At 42.4% G+C, this 21,736-nt stretch overlaps 1 protein-coding gene across 1 annotated transcript in view; it reads left to right on the plus strand.

The window, feature by feature from the left end:
- The window catches only part of LOC109892827 (uncharacterized), a 91,794-nt gene that overhangs the window by 27,917 nt on the left and 42,141 nt on the right, over positions 1-21,736 (plus strand). Inside the window, exon 4 of the mRNA XM_031825942.1 lies at positions 7,853-8,433. Within this exon, the coding sequence (XP_031681802.1) occupies positions 7,853-8,433 (581 nt within the window). The remainder of the gene's footprint in view (positions 1-7,852; positions 8,434-21,736) is intronic.

A 21,736-nucleotide genomic window follows, 5' to 3' on the forward strand; every position in this document is an offset into this window, starting at 1 on the left:
TACAACAGGTGTAGACCTTACATTGAAATGCTTACTTACAAGCCCTTAACCAACAATGCAGTTTTAAGAAAATACCTATAAAAAAAAATTGAGATAAGAATAACAAATAATTAAAGAGCATCAGTAAATAACAATAGCTGGGCTTTATACAGTGTGTCGGTACAAAGTGAATGTGCCGGAGCAGGGCTGTCGATAATTGAGGGAATATGTACATGTAGGTAGAGTTATTAAAAGTGACTATGCATTGATAGTAACAGAGAAGGGGGGGCAATGCAAATAGTCTGGGTAGCCATTTGATTAGCTGTTCAGGAGTGTTAGAGCCGATTTGTACATATTTGTATAAAAGACTGAACATACCGAGCTCCATGTACATTTGTGTAAATATATTAAATATTAATGTACTTGATGAAATATTAGGTACTTACCTTTATGGTTTATATTTACCTGATTGAGATATATTCATTTGTTAGTGTAATTCAGTTTTTGGCCCTTCCCTCTTGCCCATTCATTGTATTATGGTAAGTGTGTTAGGATAAAGGCAGGAAGTTGGGCCTTCGGGGGAGGGAGTCCTTTCTAGATGCGGGAGCGGTATAGTTTTTTTGACCATGCAGACATACATACAGACAGGTCATATTATGTATTTTCCATATCAAGTAATCTATGCTTTAAGTTGATTGGATAATCATTTATTTGTTAGATATAAGAAGAATAAACATTTCTGTTGCACCATATCCCTGGATGTCATTGAATGTTTGGCCGTTTGGAAAACTTGAGTGTGGACTATGCGTACCAAACAACCCCGCTTCAGGCTTGGGCAGTGGCTATAGTAAAGAGGAAAGGAAGCTATTACAAGGAGTCTTATGGCTTGGGGGTAGAAGCTGTTTAGAAGCCTCTTGGACCTAGACTTGGCGCTCCGATACCGCTTGCCATGCAGTAGCTAAGAGAACAGTCTATGACTAGTGTGGCTGTAGTCTTTGACATTTTTGGGGCCTTCCTCTGATACTGCCTGGTATAGAGGTTCTGAATGGCAGGAAGCTTGGCTCATGTGATGTACTGGGCCGTACGCACTACCCTCTGTAGTGCCTTGCTGTCGGAGGTCAAGCAGTTGACATACCAGGCAGTGATGCAGCCCGTTAAGATGCTCTCAATTGGTGCAGCTATAAAAGCTTTTGAGGATCTGAGGACCCATGCCATATCTTTTAGATTAACTGTGAGGTCCCTCAGTCGAGCTGTGAATTTCCAACACAGATTCAACCACAAAGATCAGGGAGGTTTTCCAATGCCCCCCAAAGAAGGGTAGATGGGTACAAGTAAAGAAACCTGACATTGAATATCCCTTTGCGCATAGTGAAGTTATTAATTAGACTTTGGATGGTGTATCAATACACCCAGTCACTACAAAGATACAGGTGTCCTTCATAACTCTGTTGCCGGAGAGGAAGGAAACCACTCAGTGATTTCACCATAAGGCCAATGGTGACTTTAACAGAGTTTAATGGCTGTGATAGAACTGAGGATGGATCAACAACATTGTAGTAACTCCACAATTACTAACCTAATTCACAGAGTGAAAAGACGGATGCCTGTACTTAATACAAATATTCCGAAGCACGCATCCTGTTTGCAGCAAGGCACTAAAGTAATACTGCAAAAGATGTGACGAAGCAATTAACACTTTCCTGAATACAAAGTGTTATGTTTGGGGCAAATCCAATACAACACATTACTGAGTACCACTCTGCATATTTTCAAGCATAATGGTGGCTGTATCATGTTATAGGTATGCTTGTTGTAATCGTTAAGGACTAGGGAGTTTTTCATGATGAAAAAGAAACTAAATGGAGCAAAGCACAGGCAAAATCCTAAAGGAATACCTGGTTCAGTCTGCTTTCCACCAGACACTGTGTCAGAAGGTGAGTGTAGCTGGTGCATGAAGTCAGGCGCAGGAGAGCAAAATGAGTGAGCAACGTACTATACTCAAAAAATAAGGCACAAGGTAAACAAACACACTTGACCAATAACCAACGGTAAATATTACACACGGTTGAAAACAGCACCCGTTGAAAAACCAGCCATCATGAACCGAACTGAACATAGAAATAATCACGCACAACAAACATGGGTGAAACAGAGGGTTAAATACATGAACATGTAATTGGATAATGAAAACCAGGTGTGTAGAAAATAAAGACAAAACCAAGGGAAAATGAAAGATGGATCAGCGATGGCTAGAAGACCGGTGATGTCGAACGCCGCCTGAACAAGGAGAGGGACCGACCTCGGCGGAAGTCGTGACACACTGGGAGATGAATTCACCTTTCAGAAGGACAATAACCTAAAACACACTGCCAAATCTACACGAGATGCTTACCAAGAAAACAGTGAATGTTCCTGAGTGGCCGAGGTATAGTTTGGACTTAAATCTACTTGAAGATCTATGGAAATACCTGAAAATGGTTGTCTAGCAATGATCATCGACTAATTTGACAGAGCTTGAAGAATTTTGAAAAGAATAATGGGCAAATGTCGCACAATCCACGTGTGGAACGCTCTTAGAGACTTACCCAGAAAGACTCAGCTGTAATCATTGCCAAAGGTGCTTCTACAAAGTATTGACTCAGGGGTGTGAATACTTAGGGGTGTCTTTCATTTTTAATACACTTTCAAACATCTGTAAAAAAACATCTTTTCACTTTGTCGTTATGGGGTATTGTGTGTAGGTAGGTGAAGGGGGGGGGTTCAAAACAAGATGACATAATATCCACCAGTTTTGCCCGCTGGGAATAGTTCAATGAGATTGCTTTGATTTGTACATTTTATGCAGGGTATGCCTGAGTGGTATACCGGGGTATTTGAAAAAGCAATTGTATGATATTTCAATGCCGTCAATACCAGCAAAACTGTTTTAAGTTTTCAATAGACTCGAATATTTGTAGCTACTTTTTCAGTTAATTTCTGCAGACAACTTGTGTAATACATTAGGAGATAAAGTAGATTGCGTTCTTCATTTCACCTGTCACATTATTTTACATTATGAAAATTACCGTAGTTCCCTAGATCAGTTGACCCAGTCACGTGTTCATGTAAAGCGCACAACGGGAGAAAGTGGAGCTGGTGAGTCCATAGTGTTTTATACAGTGATTTTAAATAGTTTTTTCCACAACAAAAATCCAGAAAATCACATTGTATGATTTTTAAGTAATTAATTTGCATTTAATTGCATGACATAAGTATTTGATCACCTACCAACCAGTAAGAATTCCGGCTCTCACAGACCTGTTCGTTTTTCTTTAAGAAGCCCTCCTGTTCTCCACTCATTACCTGGTATAAACTGCACAGGTTTGGACTAGTTACCTGTATAGAAGACACCTGTCCACACACTCAATCAAACAGACTCCAACCTCTCCACAATGGCCAAGACCAGAGAGCTGTGTAAGGACATCAGGGATAAAATTGTAGACCTGCACAATTGTAGACCCGGCTGGGATGGGCTACAGGACAATAGGCAAGCAGCTTGGTGAGAATGCAACAACTGTTGGCGCAATTATTAGAAAATGGAAGAAGTTCAAGATGACGGTCAATCACCCTCGGTCTGGGGCTCTATGCAAGATCTCACCTCGTGGGGCATCAATAATCATGAGGAAGGTGAGGGATCAGCCCAGACCTACACGGCAGGACCTGGTCAATGACCTGAAGAGAGCTGGGACCACAGTCTCAAAGAAAACCATTAGTAACACACTACGTCGTCATGGATTAAAATCCTGCAGCGCATGCAAGGTCCCCCTGCTCAAGCCAGTGCATGTCCAGGCCCGTCTGAAGTTTGCCAATGACCATCTGGATGATCCAGAGGAGGAATGGGAGAAGGTCATGTGGTCTGATGAGACAGAAATAGAGCTTTTTGGTCTAAACTCCACTCGCCGTGTTTGGAGGAAGAAGAAGGATGAGTACAACCCCAAGAACACCATCCCAATCGTGAAGCATGGAGGAGGAAACATCATTCTTTGGGGATGCTTTTCTGCAAAGGGGACAGGACGACTGCACCGTATCGAGGGGAGGATGGATGGGGCCATGTATCGCGAGATCTTGGCCAACAACCTCCTTCCCTCAGTAAGAGCATTGAAGATGGGTCGTGGCTGGGTCTTCCAGCATGACAACGACCTGAAACACACAGCCAGGGCAAATAAGGAGTGGCTCCGTAAGAAGCATCTCAACGTCCTGAAGTGGTCTAGCCAGTCTCCAGACCTGAACCCAACAGAAAATCTTTGGAGAGAGCTGAAAGTCCGTATTGCCCAGCGACAGCCCCAAAACCTGAAGGATCTGGAGAAAGTCTGTATGGAGGAGTGGGCCAAAATCAATGCTGCAGTGTGTGCAAACCTGGTCAAGAACTACAGGAAACATATGAACTCTGTAATTGTACCAAATATTAAGTTCTGCTTTTCTGATGTATCAAATACTTATTTCATGCAATAAAATGCAAATGAATTACTTAAAAATCATACAATGTGATTTTCTGGATTTTTGTTTTAGATTCCATCTCTCACAGTTGAAGTGTATCTATGATAAAACATTACAGATCTCTACATGCTTTGTAAGTAGGAAAACCTGCAAAATCGGCAGTGTATCAAATACTTGTTCTCCCCACTGTATGTATATAAAAACAATGGAAATATCACATTTAGGGTCGTTCTGTTGGAAGGTGAACCTTCGCCCCCAGTCTGAGGTCCTGAGCGCTCTGGAGCAGCTTTTCATCAAGGATCTCCCTGTACTTTTTCCCGTTCATCTTTTCCTCGATCTTAACTAGTCTTCCAGTCCCTGCCACTGAAAAACATCCCCACAGCATGATGCTGCCACCACCATGCTTCACCGTAGGGATGGTGCCTCCAAAAGTGACGCTTGGCATTGAGGCCAAAGAGTTCAATTTTGGCTTCATCAGACCTTGTTTCTCATTTTTTGATAGTTCCTTAGGCACCTTTTGGCTAACTCCAAGCGGGCTGTCATTTGCCTTTTACTGAGGAGTGGCTTCCGTCTGGCCACTCTACCATAAAGGCTTGATTGGTGGAGTGCTGCAGAGATGGTTGTCCTTCTGGAAGGTTCTCCCATCTCCACAGAGGAACTCTGGAGCTCTGTCAGGTGACCGTCGGGTGTTGGACACATCCCTGACCAAGCCCTTCTCCCCCTATTGCTCAGTTTGGCCGGTCGACCAGCTCTAGGAAGAGTCTTGGTGGTTCCAAACTTCTTCCATTTGAGAATGATTGAAGCCACTGTGTTCTTGGGGACCTTCAATTCTGCAGAAATGTTTTTGTACCCTTCCCCAGTTCTGTGCCTCAGCACAATCCTGTCCCGGAGTTCTATGCGCCAAATACAACAGTGTGTAGACTTTACTGTGAATTGCTTATTTACGAGCCCTTTCCCAACAATGTAGAGTTAAAAAGTAAGAAAAATTTCCTAAAAATAACAATACCAAAACTATATACAAAGAGTACCGGTACCGAGTCAATCTGCAGAGGTATAAGGTAGTTGAGGTAATATGTATATGTCGGTAAGGGTAAAAGTAACCAGGCAATCAGGAAAGATAATAAATAGAGTAGCAGCAGCTTGTGTGTGTGTGTTGGCGTGTCAGTGTAGTATGTGTGAGTGTGCATAGAGCCGGTGCAAGAGATTCCGTACAAATAAAAAGGGGCTCAATGCAAATAGTCAGGGTAGCCATTTGATGAACTGTTCAGCAGTCTTATGGCATGGAGGTAGAAGCTTTTCGTCCCAGACTTGGCACTCTTGCAATGCGGTAGCAGAGTCTTTGACAATTTTTAGGTCTTTCCTCTGACACCGCCTACAATTTTATGACCACTTTTATGGAATTATTCTCATTTTACCATGAGGCGTAGAGAAACATTTTCAATTCTACAGCTAATTTCCTGCAGTTCTACGTATTTTGTCATAGGGTGGAGAGAAATGTTTTCATTTTTTAATGTGATAGCTGAGTGAGATTGACTAACAAAATCAATTGGGGCAAACCGGTCGGTAATTCAACCATGATTACTACATGTTTAGATAGCTGGCTAGACTAAGTTACCAATCTAAAATATGTTAGCTGACATGGGCTAATTGAGTGACTGTGGTTGGAGGAACTTGATAATAAAACATTTGTAAAAAATATTTAGCTTCCTCATTCATAATGTCCTTTGGTGAGAAGGATTTCTGTCGTTTAAAAAAAAAAAGAGAAATCCTGAATATGTTACTCAAACTCCTTTTGTTTTGAGTCTAGATTATTCATTGCTTCTGTAGTACATTTTAGAGCCCGACCAATATGGGATTTTTGGATCGGTTACAGACTTCCAATTTTAAGACGGAAATATTCACGATAACCGATATCTGCCGATATTTTTAATCATTGTCGCTAGAATAAAATGAAAAATTACAAATCTGCAAAAATTTTAGGAGCACCAGAAATGGTATGTTTTTTTGTATCCAGATTTTCATATCATCATACCGTTCTTCTCTCATCCCGGGATTTATGCTATTCCCGGCATAGCGCACAAGGGGCGCTAAAAACGCAAGAAAGGACCATTTACCAGAACGCTAACAAAATTTGCACAACTTCTAACAAAACTAGCACAAACTAATAGTGAAATCATGTAAACCCAGTTAGCTAAATGCTAACAAGAAAAAACTAACAAAACTTATTGCAAAGTCTGGCAAATCCAGCTCATAAAGTTATACAGCATAGCTAGTAGTTACTGAATGTCATTTTCGGTGAGTGTGGACATTTACAAGCTAAAAGTGAACGAGAGAAATTAACAAAGGTTTGATGCATGCTTGTTTGGGGGTGGAGTTCATTAGAATAATAGCCAGTGTGTAGAATAACACCCAAACATGCAAAGGAGAATATTACATTTTTCTACCTTTTTGTGTACCTATTTAGGATACATCACCATGAAGTGAATGACATTCATATTACACATTTCTGTATAGTACAGATCAAGGACCCATGATGTCATTCTGTTACCTTCATTCTATTATCGGGTGTTGATCCACTTCACTTACTCTAGTTCAATAACCAAAATAGATTTTTTCAAACTCCAGGTCTCATGTCATCGCTAGCACCCCATTCTTTCTGCAGACATCTTTGAATCATAATTTGGAGTAGATATTTAAGAATTTATGGAACATAACAATAACATCACATAAAAAAACTTATGGAGATTTTACTGTCATTCTGTTACTAAACTTTGCATCTGCACTGTTCCTCAAGTAAATGTGTCTTAGTCAAATTGTCAGTGGCAATTGTTAAAAGTAGACTTCTGCATATAGGTGTGCGGTTTATTAAACTTTGCAATCCATCGTTTTTGCTTGGCATACATTTTGTGTTAAAATGTTAGTCTCAGCGTCACTCTGTTAATGTGGAATTGCCCAAAATGCATGTGGTGCTCTTTTCCCTCTGTATGACTCCTTGGTTCACATGGTTATCTGCGGGGACATACGTATGTGCAACAAGCTGTAAACAAGGGCTCTATCTCATTTACGACCCTGGCTGCTGCGGTGCTGAGAGAGTTAACCGCATTGTGGGCAGGGCTATGGGGGAGGGGAGAGATGTGTGCTCCATAGACACATTTGCATTAGAGTGCCGCTGCTGCCTCTTAGCTGCTTCTGCTATAGAGGGCACAGCCGGTGAAATGAGAAAGAGTTTACCGGAATTTCACAGGAATCTTACTCCTCTCTCGCCCCTTGTTCTACATTTTTGCCAGGGTGCTGCTGTGCAATGCTGTGTCAGCGGCAAGCCTGCTGCTGAGAAAGTTAATCTTATTTGCTCTCACACACCCCTCACTCATTCTGTGTCATTCTCTTGTGGTTCCAGGCATTCCAAGGCACGGAAGAAAAGGGAGACGGAAGAGAGGAAGGAGTGCCAGGAGAGGCACTGGAGGACGAAGAGAGAGAGAGAAAGGAGAAAGGAGGAGAGGGCAGCAGCAGCATATTGGACGATGCTGGGGGGTCCTCCGAGGACCAGCCTCTCGCCCCGCCCCCCTCAGTGGACTCCCCTTGCTCTCCGGTGAGCCCCCTGGGGCCCGGCTCTCCCACACCTCCTCCCCCTTTAGATGCCTTCTTCAGGAGACTAGGGAGTTTGTTCCACTTCAAGGCTGAACCAGCCAGAGGAGCCCAGCCGCAGGAGGAACAGCAGCAGGCAGAGGAGGGAGGGGAAGGACAAGAGGAGGAGGAGGAGGAGAAGACAGCATTAGCAGTGGTGTCTGTTGAGCCAGACCTCTCAGGAATAACATGTGGTGCAGAGGTGGACCAGGACCACTGTGACTCTGCTGGGAGGCTGACGGGAAATAAGGAAACTCGGCACACAGAGACAGAGGACAGGAGAGCGGGAGCGTCTGACTTACCTGGTGTAGCGACGTCCACACGGAGTCAAACGCACACAGACCTGGAGAAACCGTGAGTACTGTACTTCCTTCACATGTTTGTGTTTATGTCTGCATGCGCTTGTGTGTGTGCATTCACGAGTGTGTAATGGTTGAAGGGAGACAACTCCCTTCAATGTTGATCTATGTAATTGTCAATGCATGTGAACAACAAACAAGCCATATTTTTGTTAATCCCAAGCCTCAGTTTCTCGCCCTTTCCTGGGTTGTTTCCGGAGTGGCACTTTGAGTTCCCTAAGATCCAGTTTAGTAATACGAATCGCTTGAACGCCTTAAAGCAGATTTGGGACAATAACAACAACAGCCAGGAAGTGTAAAGACAGTGGACAAACCTACCATTGTAGCCTGAGCTTAAAGAGGTATGAACTTCAAAGGCAGCCTTAGCGGATCTGCTAGGAATTAGCACTAGTGGTGCCCGGCCTGGAATCTACAGTGCATTCGGAAAGTATTCAGACTCCTTTCCTTCTTCCACATTTTGTTACGTTACAGCCTTATTCTGAAATTGCTAACCTCTTGAAGCTAGGGTCACTATTTTTATGTTTGGAAAAATAACGTTCCCAAAGTAAACGGCCTATTTCTCAGGACCAGATCTAGAATATGCATATAATTGACAGATTAGGATAGAAAGCACTCTAACGTTTCCAAAACTGTCAAAATATTGTCTGTGAGTATAACAGAACTGATATTGCAGGCGAAACCCTGAGAAAAATCAAACCAGGAAGTGGCTTCTATTTTGAAAACTCCATGTTTCATAGCCTCCCATTGCTCCATTTAAAGGGATATCAACCAGATTCCTTTTCCTATCGCTTCCGCAAGGTGTCATCAAACATAGTTTCAGGCTTTTATTCTGAAGAATGAGTGTGAATGACCACATTGCGTAAGTGGATAGGTGGGGGCTCTGAGTGAGTTGTGCGCAAAAGAGAAAGGCGGCCATTGTTACTCCCGGTCCTAGTGAAAAGCCAACTGTCCCGGTTGATATATTATCGAATAGATATTTGAAAAACACCCTGAGGATTGATTATAAAAAACATCTGACATGTTTCTGTCGACATTATGGATATAATTTGGAATTTTTGTCTGCGTTGTCGTGACCGCTCTTACCGGTGGATTCCTGGGCATAACGCACCAAACTAACGGAGGTATTTGGATATAAAAAATCTCTTTATGGAACAAAAGGAACATTTGTTGTCTAACTGGGAGTCTCGTGAGTGAAAACATCCGAAGATCATCAAAGGTAAACGATTAATTTGATTGCTTTTCTGATTTTCGTGACCAAGTTAACTGATGCTAAGTGTACTTATTGTTATGTCGAGCGATCAATAAACTTACACAAACGCTTGTATTGCTTTCGCTGTAAAGCATAATTTCAAAATCTGAGACGACAGGTGGATTAACAAAAGGCTAAGCTGTGTTTTGCAATATTGCACTTGTGAATATGAATATTTTCTAGTAATATTATTTGACTGTGGCGCTATGCTATTCAGCATTGCTGATGACAATTATCCTGGATCCGGTATGGGTGGTTCAGAAAGGTTAAATACATTTTTTCCCTCATCAATCTACACACAATACCCCATAAAGACAAAGCAAAAACAGGTTTTTAGACATTTTTGCAAATAATGATTAAAAACAAAACACCTTATTTATGTAAGTATTCAGACCCTTTGCTATGAGACTCAAACTTGAGCTCAGGTGCATCCTATTTCCATTGATCATCCTTGAGATGTTTCCACAACTTGATGGGAGTCTGTAGTAAATTCAATTGATTGGACATAATTTGGAAAGGCACACACCTGTCTATATATGGTCCCACAGTTGACAGTGCATGTCAGAGCAAAAACCAATCCATTAGGTCAAAGAAATTGGCCTTAGAGCTCAGAGACAGGATTGTGTCGAGACACAGATCTGGGGAAGGGTACCAAAACATTTCTGGAGCATTGAAGGTCCCCAAGAATACAGTGGCCCCCATCATTCTTAAATGGAACCACCAAGATTCTTCCTAGAGCTGGCCCCCTGGCCAAACTGAGCAATCGGGGGAGAAGGGCCTTGGTCAGGGAGGTAACCAAGAACCCGATGGTCACACTGACAGAGCTCCAGAGTTCCTCTGTGGAGATGGGAGAACCTTCCAGAAGGACAACCATCTGCAGCACTCCACCAATCAGGCCTTTATGGTAGAGTGGCCCGATGGAAGCCACTCCTCAGTAAAAGTTACATGACAGCCCGCTTGGAGTTTGCCAACAGGGACCTAAAGGACTCTCAGACCATGAAAAAGCAAGACTCTCTGGTCTGATGAAACCAAGATTTAACTCTTTGGCCTCAATGCCAAGCGTCACGTTTGGAGGAAACCTGGCACCATCCCTACGGTGAAGCATGGTGATGGTAGCATCCTGCTGTGGGGATGTTTTTCAGCGGCAGGGACTGGGAGACTAGTCAGGATCGAGGAAAAGATGAACAAAGCAGAGTACAGATGGATCCTTGATGAAAACTTGCTCAGGACCTCAGACTGGGGTAAAGGTTTAAAAGGACAACGACCCTAAGCACACAGCCAAGACAATGCAGAAGTGGCTTCGGGACAAGTCTCAATGTCCTTGAGTGGCCCAGCCAGAGCCCGGACTTGAACCCAATCGAGCTTGAGGGTATCTGTAGGGAAGAATACAGGTGTGCCAAGCTTGAAGCGTCATACCCTGGAAGACTTGTGGCTGTAATCGCTGCCAAAGGTGTTTCACAAAGTACTGAGTAAAGGGTCTGAATACTTATGTACAGTGGACTCCAAAATTACTGGCACCCTTAACTGGCAATGCACAAACAATACTTAAAAATATATAAACAATATAATTAAAGAGAAACTCAAAATACCAAAATTTGAGAAATACTGTACTTTATTAATGTTGCAATGGAACCCACCAAAATCATCTGATAAAAAAAAAAATCTATGTCCTCAATCAATGTTTTACAATTAATGGCACCCTTAAAGAGTTTTGTAAGTAACATCTACCAAAATTAAACCAGGAGTTAAATTCCACTTATTTAAGTCTTAGGGAACTATATTGAGCCATTACATCACTTCCTGTTTCACTAGGTTATAAAAATGAGGTAACACACATGCAGTATCCCTTTGTCATCCAACCATGAAGAAAACTAAAGAACTGGCAGTTCAAAAGAGACAGATGGTCATAGACCTTCATAAATCTGGTAATGACTACAAGAAAATCCACAAACGATTGACTGAGCACTGTCAGGGCAATTATTACAACTTTCAAAAGATATGGAACAGTTGAAAACCTCATGGGTAGAGGACGCAAATGCATTTTGCCCTCCAGGATAGGGAGGAAGATGGTGAGAGAAGCAACAAAATCCCCAAGAATCACTGTGAATGAATTGCAGGCGTTGGTGGCGTCTTGGGGTGACCAGGTTTCAAAAAGCACCATCAGATGCCACCTCCACAACCACTGCCTCTTTGGAAGGGTTGCCAGAAGAAAGCACTTGGCCCTTGGCATGGGTGTTAGCTCACCTGGGCACCGCGTGGGCAGGGGCTTGCGGACGGGCACCATCCCGATATGGATCCTTACACCATCACATGGTGGAATGAATGAACCCTCAAGGCATCACATAATGTTTGGGATACAACAGGCCTGTGTAGTGACACCCATACTGTTTGACAGTGCTGGCTTTCATGTGGCTACCAAACCAGAAGTAGGACAAAGTCCCACCAGATACTGATCTACAATCAGTTTAGCATTTCCTCCATAATGGTTAAAGTTAGTATTTGGGGGGATGGTAAACTGATCCTAGATCTGTACCTATGAAGACGTTGGGAAATCTAGGTTGCTGCTACACTTGAAGGAAAGGAGATGGGCTCTGGGATCATATCAGGATAATGCTAACAGATTAGCAGGCAGCTTTATGTAAACCCTCAGACAGTTAAAAGAAGAAGGAGCCTTTCACTTAGATCAAATCCTCCTCGGTTATCTCAGGTTCCCCCCATGGAGAAAACCACTCATTTGTGTAGCTAACCGGTCGGTCATCCATATGGCTTTGTCTAAACAATGGACACATTGCATTCAGAGGGATAGGTTACCAAGGTCAGTTGGATGTGCTTCACGGGTACAGTGGCTGATGGGAGCAGTATAGATAAGAGAGGCTACTACCAGTACAGCAGGTATGTGTGTTGAACACAAATCAAGCTAGTACTCAGAAGGGACCACATATTCTTCCTGGAGACTCTTCTCAAACCTGAATACTGTTGGTCAGTGACCGAAAGAAGCGGTTTATTTTGATTTTTTTGGTTCCTCATTAACTTTTGCAGAAGCAGCGGCTACTCTTCCTGGGGTCCACAAAAAGCAACATACGCATCAAAACATTGATACACTAATAGACAAGCACAGTCATACAAATGTTTTTAAAAAAACAATATAACAAAAATGGTGTGTTAGTGTGTTTGTTTGTCCCCACAGTCTCCGCCGTTCATTATGGTGTGTGTGTGTACATGTGTGTGTTTTTGCCCACATTGGTAGCTGGGTCTCAGAGGAACAGCTGTGACACAGTGGCAGTGTGGGGCTGCGTATGCTAGGGTGTCACACATGGGACTCTCTCTCTCACTCTCTCTCTCCCTGTCTCTCTTTCTCTCCCTCTTTTTCACTTTGTCTCACTCCCTCTCTCTCTTTTTGTCTCACTCCCTCTCTCTCCCTATCTCTGTCTGTGACCTCTGGGCTGTTTTAACACCCTGTCCGTGCCAATATCAGCCAGGAGTGATTTTTTATCCCCATGTCTCCAAATATACCAGGCCACAACAAGAGCTGGGGAGTGTTTGAGGTAGAGGCAGATTCTCTCCTGATGTTTGGTTTCTCTGAGGCTTGAGTTTGGAGTAACTTTACAGATTATGTTGGACTTGAAATGTTCCTCTTAAATGCTGTATTTAAGTGCCTGTTAGGGTTTTTAGCCTGTGGTTATTTAGGTTGGCACAAAGGTGGACAGACAGCGTTGACCCTGTAGTGCATCTCTACCCTCTGCCCATCAGCTCAGATTACTTTGATGTGCACGTGTGTATCAGCACTGAGAGGTGACCATGACTATGCACAGCACACACACACCAGGGTTTCCATTAGCTGGTACAGTGGCTTGTGAAAGTATTCACCCCCTTGGCATTTTTCCTATTTTGTTGCCTTACAACCTGAAATTAAAATGGATTTTTTTGGGCAGTTTTTATCATTTGATTTACACAAAATGCTTACCACTTTAAAGATCCAAAATATTTTTTATTGTGAAACAAACAATAAATAAGACAAAAAAAGCTCTTCACCCCCCCCCCCCCCCAAAGTCAATACTTTGTAGAGCCACCTTTTTCAGCAATTACAGTTGCAAGTCTCTTGGGGTATGTCTCTATAAGCTTGGCACATCTAGCCACTGGGATTTTTGTCCATTCTTCAAGGCAGAACTGCCCCAGCTCCTTCAAGTTGGATGGGTTTCACTGGTGTCCATCAATCTTTAAGTCATACCACATATTCTCAATTGGATTGAGGTCTGGGCTTTGACTAGGCCATTCCAAGACCTTTAAATGTTTCCCCTTAAACCACTCGAGTGTTGCTTTAGCAGTATGCTTAGGGTCATTGTCCTGCTGGAAGGTGAACCTCAGTCCCAGTCTCAAATTCTGGGAGTCTGAAAAAGGTTTCCCTCAAGAATTTCCCTCTATTTAGCGCCATCCATCATTCCTTCAATTCTGACCAGTTTCCCAGTCCCTGCCGATTTTAAAAACATCTCCACTGCATGATGCTACCACAATGCTTCACTCTGGGGATGGTGCTCTTGGGGGGATGAGAGGTGTGGGGTTTGTGCCAGACATAGCATTTTCCTTGATGGCCAAAAAGCTAAATTTTTGTCTCATCTGACCAGAGTACCTTCTTCCATATGTTTGGGGAGTCTCCCACATGCCTTTTGGCGAACACCAAATGTGTTTGCTTATTTTTTTCTTTAAGCAATGGCTTTTTTCTGGTCACTCTTCCGTAAAGCCCAGCTCTGTGGAGTGTATGGTTTAAAGTGGTCCTATGGACAGATACTCCAATCTCCGCGATGGAGTTTTGCAGCTCCTTCAGGGTTATCTTTGGTCTCTTTGTTGCCTCTCTGATTAATGCCCTCCTTGCCTGGTCTGTGAGTTTTGGCTGGCGGCCCTCTCTTGGCAAGTTTGTTGTGGTGCCATATTATTTTCATTTTTTAATAATGGATTTAATGTTGCTCAGTGGGATGTTCAAAGTTTCTGATATTTTTTTATAACCCAACCCCGATCTGTACTTCTCCACAACTTTGTCCCTGACCTGTTTGGAGAGCTCCTTGGTCTTCATGGTTCAGCTTGCTTGGTGGTGCCCCTTGCTTAGTGGTGTTGCAGATTCTGGGGCCTTTCAGAACAGATGGATGTTGTGTGTGTGTGTGTGTGTGTGTGTGTGTGTGTGTGTGTGTGTGTGTGTGTGTGTGTGTGTGTGTGTCAGATCATGTGACACTTACTGTAGATTGCACACAGGTGGACATTATTTAACTAATTATGTGACTTCTGAAGGTAATTGGTTGCACCAGATCTTATAGAGGGGCTTATTTAGGGGCTTATTTAGGGGCTTCATAGCAAATGGGGTGAATACATATGCATGCACCACTTTTCTGTTATTTTTTCACATTATTTAGTAAACAACTTCCATTGTTAACTAAGTAAAAATACATAAAGCCTACAAATAAAAACACTAGAAATTATACTAATGAAAATTCAATAACATTCATCTCTCTACTACTAACTACTCAGGTATTTTATGACGTGTCAACTGGATACATGGGATCATCAGATGATGATAGTTTGCTTTTTCACACCAAGGCTTGGTGATTATCGAGGGGGAGATTGTTGGAATGATTTTTCAAATATGCCTACTGTGAGGAACAATTAGGCTATCATTCACAAAAAAACTGACTTCGTTGACTTACTGTGTGAGGTGAAGAAAGAATTACTGAGAAGCTCAGCTTATTAGTGGTGGACATGGTGAGTTAAAACAGTCAGAAATCAAACAAATTGGCACTTTCCTACATTTGCGCGCAGCAGGCCAGGTAGTCTACTTCAATGTGTGCTCAGGCGTGCACGCTCCCTCAACATTAACAAGACAGAGAAACCAGACCCATGCTCGTTGCTTACATGGAGCAGACAAAAGACAATGAAAAATGTACCGGTCAACCTCTAGTAATTCTTTGTTTTCATTTCAACAAATTACTATCTGTGATGTGCTAGATGCCTTGCTTATGATTGATGTTAATAAAAATCCACTGGAGCTGATATGCTCGATCCATTTTTGCTGCAGCTCTCTGCCCCCCTGATTGCTGAATCATTAACCCATATTTTTAACCTGACGATTATATCTGGTACTATCCCCAAGGTTTGGAAGGCGGCCCATGTAGTTCCCCTTCACAAAGGTGGTGACCCTTGTGACCTAAATAATTATCGGCCTATTTCTAAACTTTCTTGCCTAGCTAAAATATTAGAATCCGGGGCCTCCCGGGTGGGGCAGTGGTTAAGGGTGCTGTACTGCAGCGCCAGCTGTGCCATCAGAGTCCCTGGGTTCGCGCCCATGCTTTGTCGTAACCGGCCGCGACCGGGAGGTCCGTGTTAGGGAGGGCTTGGTCGGTAGGGGTGTCCTTGTCTCATCGCGCACCAGCGACTCCTGTGGCGGGCTGGGCGCTAACCAAGGTGGCCAAGTGCACGGTGTTTCCTCCGGCGCATTGGTGCGGCTGGCTTCCGGGTTGGATGCGTGCTGTGTTAAGAAGCAGTGCGGCTTGGTTGGGTTGTGTATCGGAGGACGCATGACATTCAACCTTCGTCTCTCCCGAGCACGTACGGGAGTTGTAGCGATGAGACAAGATAGTAGCTACTACAACAATTGGATACCACAAAAAAATTGGGGAGAAAAAGGGGTAAAATTCAAAAAATAAATAAATAAATATTAGAATCCTTGATTAATTTTCTTATCTTTGAAAAGTATTCTAAATGTACACCAGTCAGGTTTTAGACCAGGTCATAGCACTATCTCTAGTGCATCCCTAGTTATAAATGACGTGGTTAACTGTATGGATAAAAGGCAACATTATGCTGCCTCCTTCATTGACCTGTAAAAGGCTTTCAGTAATGTTGATCACTCACTGCTAATTCAGAGGCTTTCCTCAATTGGCTGAGATCAGGCTTCATTGTAACTGGTTTAAAAATTACTTGACAGATAGAACTCAATTTATATCTACTGATGGTGTTAAATCAGATTTCCTGAATATTACAAAAGGTGTCCCTCGGGTCGATTCTAGGTCCTGTACTTTTGACTGTTTACATTAACAATGTCTCCAAAAAATATTGTAACCAGCACTTACTTGTATGCCAATTATGCTGGTGTATGCTATTGCCCCCACAGTTGACCAGACTCTATCTGAACTACAGTCTGCCTTCATCATATTACAGAAACTTGATTGACCTGAAATTAGTACTGAATGCAGGGAAAACTAAGTATATGTTCTTTAGAGCGCATAAAAATAAGTCTAATGATTTAAGCATATGTACTTTGGATGGTGTCCAAATTGATCATGTCCGTGGTTACAAAAATCTAGGCATCTGGATAGATGAAAGCTGTCTTTTTAAAAAGCATATTGATGAGTTAGTTAAAAAGCTGAGGGGGAAAAAAAGAGGATTCTTCTATAGAAATAGGTCCTGCTACTCGCTAAATAGTAGACATCGGTTATTCAGTTGACGTACCTATCGGTCAAATACTATGGTGACATCCTCTATATGAACGCAGCTGCCACTTCATTAATACCGTTAGATGCAGTTGATCATAGCGCACTGCGGGCAACAATTTTAGTACTCACCACTGCATTCTCAACCAGAAAATTGGTTGGCCTTCTGTGATGTCACTTAGGTTGATACATTGGTATGTTTTCATTTACAGTTGAAGTGGGAAGTTTACATACACCTTAGCCAAATACATCCTCGTAAAAATTACCTGTCTTAGGTCAGTTAAGATCACCACTTTATTTTAAGAATTTGAAATGTCAGAATAATAGTAGAGAGAATGATTTATTTAATATTTTATTTATTCCATCACATTCCCAGTGGGTCAGAAGTTTACAACACTCAATTCATATTTGATAGCATTGCCTTTAAATTGTTAAACTTGGGTCAAATTTTTCGGGTAGCCTTCCACAAGCTTCCCTCAATAAGTTGGGTGAACTTTGTCCTATTCCTCCTGACAGAGCTGGTGTAACTGAGTCAGGTTTGTAGGGCTCCTTGCTCGCACACGCTTTTTCAGTTCTGCCCACAAATGTTCTATAGGATTGAGTTCAGGGCTTTGTAATGGCCACTCCAATACCTTGACTTTGTTGTCCTTAAGCCATTTTTCCACAACTTTGGAAGTATGCTTGGGGTCATTGTCCATTTGGAAGTCACATTTGCGACCAAGCTTTAACTTCCTTACTAATGTCTTGAGATGTTGCTTCAATATATCCACACAATTTTCCTCCCTCATGTGCCATCTATTTTGTAAAGTGCACCAGTCCCTCCTGCAGCAAAGCACCCCACAACATGATGCTTCACAGTTGGGATGGTGTTCTTTGGCTTGCAAGCCTCCCCATTTTTCCTCCAAACATAACGATGGTCATTATGGTCAAACAGTTCAATTTTTGTTTCATCAGACCAGAGGACATTTCTCCAAAAAGTACAATCTTTGTCCCTATGTGCAGTTGCAAACCGTGGTCTGGCTTTTTTATGGCAGGCTTTGGAGCAGTGGCTTCTTCCTTGCTGAGCGGCCTTTCAGGTTATGTCGATATCGACTCGTTTTACTGTGGATATAGATACTTTTGTACTCGTTTCCTCCAGCATCTTCCTTTGCTGTTGTTCTGGGATTGATTTGCACTTTTCGCACCACTGTACGTTCATCTCTAGAAGACAGAACGCGTCTCCTTCCTGAGCAGTATGATGGCTGCGTGGTCCCATGGTGTGTATAATAGCATACTATTGTTGGTACAGATGAATGTGGTACCTTCAGGCATTTGGAAATTGCTCCCAAGGATGAACCAGACTTGTGGAGGTCTACAATTTTTTTTCTGAGGTCTTGGCTGATTTCTTTTGATTTTCACATGATGTCAAGCAAAGAGGCACTGAGTTTGATGGTAGGCCTTGAAATACATCCACAGGTCCAAGATAGGCTAATTGACATCATTTGAGTCAATCAGAAGCTTCTCAACCCATGACATCATTTTCTGGCATTTTCCAATCCGTTTAAAGGCACAGTCAACTTAGTGTATGTAAAGTTGTGACCCACTGGAATTGTGATACAGTGAATTATAAGTGAAATGCTCTGTCTGTAAACAATTGTTGGAAAAATGACTTGTCATGCACCTAACCAACTTGCCAAAACTGTTGTTTGTTAACAAGAAACGTGTGGAGTGGTTGAAAAACAAGTTTTAATGAGTCCAACCTAAGTGTATGTAAACTTCCGACTTCAACTGTATAAAGCCCTTTTACAAAAAGTCCCACTGTACCAAACATCATTACTAAACTTTACACATATGATTTACCACACCCGGTCTCAGGGATTGCCAACTCTGGAAATTCATTTTGTCTCTAATGAGTTAGGTAAATCAGCTTTTAGTTGTCTTGCACCTTTATGAAAAGAATATCTTTAAAATGTTCTTAAATTTGATGTCCGGTCCGATGTGCCTCTAGGGCGGGGTTCCCCAACTGGCGGCCAAATTTGGCCCGCAGGTGGTTTTATTTGGCCCCCCCCCCAAGGTTTCTGACCTCCCCAATAACAAGAAACAATTGTTGCTGTTACGTCCGTCGTTAGGAGACCAAGGTGCGGCGTGGTAGGCGTACATTTGACTTTATTTTCAAATGACACACAAACAAAAAAATAAAAAATACAAACAAACGTAAAGTTCTGTAGGCTCCACAGCAACTATGCAAAAACAAGATCCCACAAACTAGGGTGGAAAACAGGCTGTCTAAGTATGATTCCCAATCAGAGACAATGATAGACAGCTGCCTCTGATTGGGAACCCTACCCGGCCAACAAAGAAATAGAAAACTAGAATGCCCACCCAAATCGCACCCTGACCTAACCAAATAGAGAAATAAAAAAGCTCTCTAAGGTCAGGGCGTGACAGTTGGACATTTAAAAAAAACAGTAAAAACACCAGGAAATCAGCACCAAGTGATTTTTATTTGGGAAATCTGTTCCCAAGTAGTTCCACGCATATTAGAGGGACACATGATCATATCCAAATGTAAGCAAGGTTTGAAGTTATTATGTTTTAGTCAAATATTATATCTGTTTGGGCTTCTTGTGGTCAATTTGCAGTCCACAAAATTTTTGTAATTATGTTCCGGCCCCGTCCATCCACTCAAAGTAAAACAACGGCCTGTGGCTCAATCTAGTTGTTGACCCCTGCTCTAGGGCAATTCAGAAAGCTGATTGAGGACGTTATTACTGATAAATGTGTTAGTTTTTGATGACCTTGTTTTTCTTTCTGCTTGTATTTTGTATATTTTTTTAAAGCCACGGCTTTTGTGGCACGATGGGTAACGATGCTTCGAGGGTAACTGTTGTCGATGTGTGCAGAGGGTCCCTGGTTCGAGCCTAGGTAGGGGTGAGGAGAGGGACAGAAGTAATACTGTTACATGCGTCAATGACAAACTCTCCAAACAACGTTTCCACTCCGAGAATCAAAACGGTAAATGACTGTAGGCCTAATTAATAATACAATTAATTTACAGAAATTAATGTATCCAAATGACGGGGATTAACGGTACATTTACTACTGGTAACCTATGTAATGGGGAATTATACACAGTTATTTTTTATTTAACCTTTATTTAACTAGGCAAGTCAGTTAAGAAGAAAATCTTATTTTACAATGATGGCCTACCCCGGCAAAACCCTCCCCTAACCCGGACGACACTGGGCCAATTGTGCGCCGCCCTATGGGACTCCCGATCACTGCTGGTTGTGTGATACAGCCCGGGATCAAACCAGGGTCTTTATTGATGCCTCTAGCACTGAGACACAGTGCCTTAGACCGCTGTGCCACTCGGGAGCCCCAAATGAAACAATAAATGTGCAAGAATTGGCTGGAGACAGCTGAGCGCATGCATTTTGGAGAGAGAATGCTATAGGCTATCTTTGCCAATCACCCCTCCCCTTCTTCTTGTCTCAACATTTAAAATTATACTCAAGACACATTATCTTCACACATAGTTGAGATGTGTTTCACTGACATCCGCAACTCAATAATCAGCTAGGCCTTTTGCCACACACGCTGCCTATGAAAGACTTCCTCATATGCCATTTCTCTCCTGTTCTGTTTGTTTTCATATACATTTTCTTTCGTTGTCCACAATCCTAGTCATATTAGCAACCCATCCTAGTTGTCGCATCTTTAGATTCACCCTCTTTTTCTACATTTCTAAGGACATTTTTATTTCATTCATGTACCACTCACATCAGGTGCACTGTTTAGAATTGGTGTTTTCCCCCGAATTGCATTTTGGCAAATGTTTTAAAATAACATTTTATTGTCTGCTTCATTACAGGAGTTACATGTTCTGTTAAGATTAATTACCGTAATGTAAATGTGATTTCTGTCATTTTGAACACTGTGGGTGGACACCTTAATGGGTTACGCACCCAATGAATATTGATTCGGTATATTTCTCAAATGGCCGGTAAATTTAAAATTTCCCTGACACACACACACACACACCTGGCCCCTAAGCTCGTTATCAAACACTATTAGGCAAAACTATACCGCCAACCACTGCACTATTACATTTTCCACACAGTATGTGTGAAAGTGATGGCTTATCGCATATTGAACAAATCCAGGCATTATAGGTGCCCATTGAAATGCATTAGCCTGTTGATTTCAATATGGATGGACAGCAAGGCAGATGGATGGAATTTCATTTCCTTACAAAGATAACTGCCCCGCCCAACCATAGCCTAGAACAGGGATCATCAACTAGATTTTTCTTCTTCTATGTAATATTTTTTGAATACTTGGGGGGCCAAATAAAACCACCTGAGGGCCAAATTTGGGCCGCGAGTTGGGGAACTCTGGCCTATAGCCTACTCTATTTAATTGATACCACATACCTATTCTTGCACGCCCATCTCGGAGAGGAGAGGTAGGCTACTGAACTTGAAGCAGCAATAAGGATGAGAGCATGCACTTTCTCTTGAGCTACATTTTACATATAGGTTTAGTCTTGGGCGGTATCCAGATTGTCATACCTTCATACCGACCTTGTGCCA

The sequence above is a fragment of the Oncorhynchus kisutch genome, linkage group LG6 (genome assembly GCF_002021735.2).
Source record: "Oncorhynchus kisutch isolate 150728-3 linkage group LG6, Okis_V2, whole genome shotgun sequence".
Classification (NCBI taxonomy): Eukaryota; Metazoa; Chordata; class Actinopteri; order Salmoniformes; family Salmonidae; genus Oncorhynchus; species Oncorhynchus kisutch.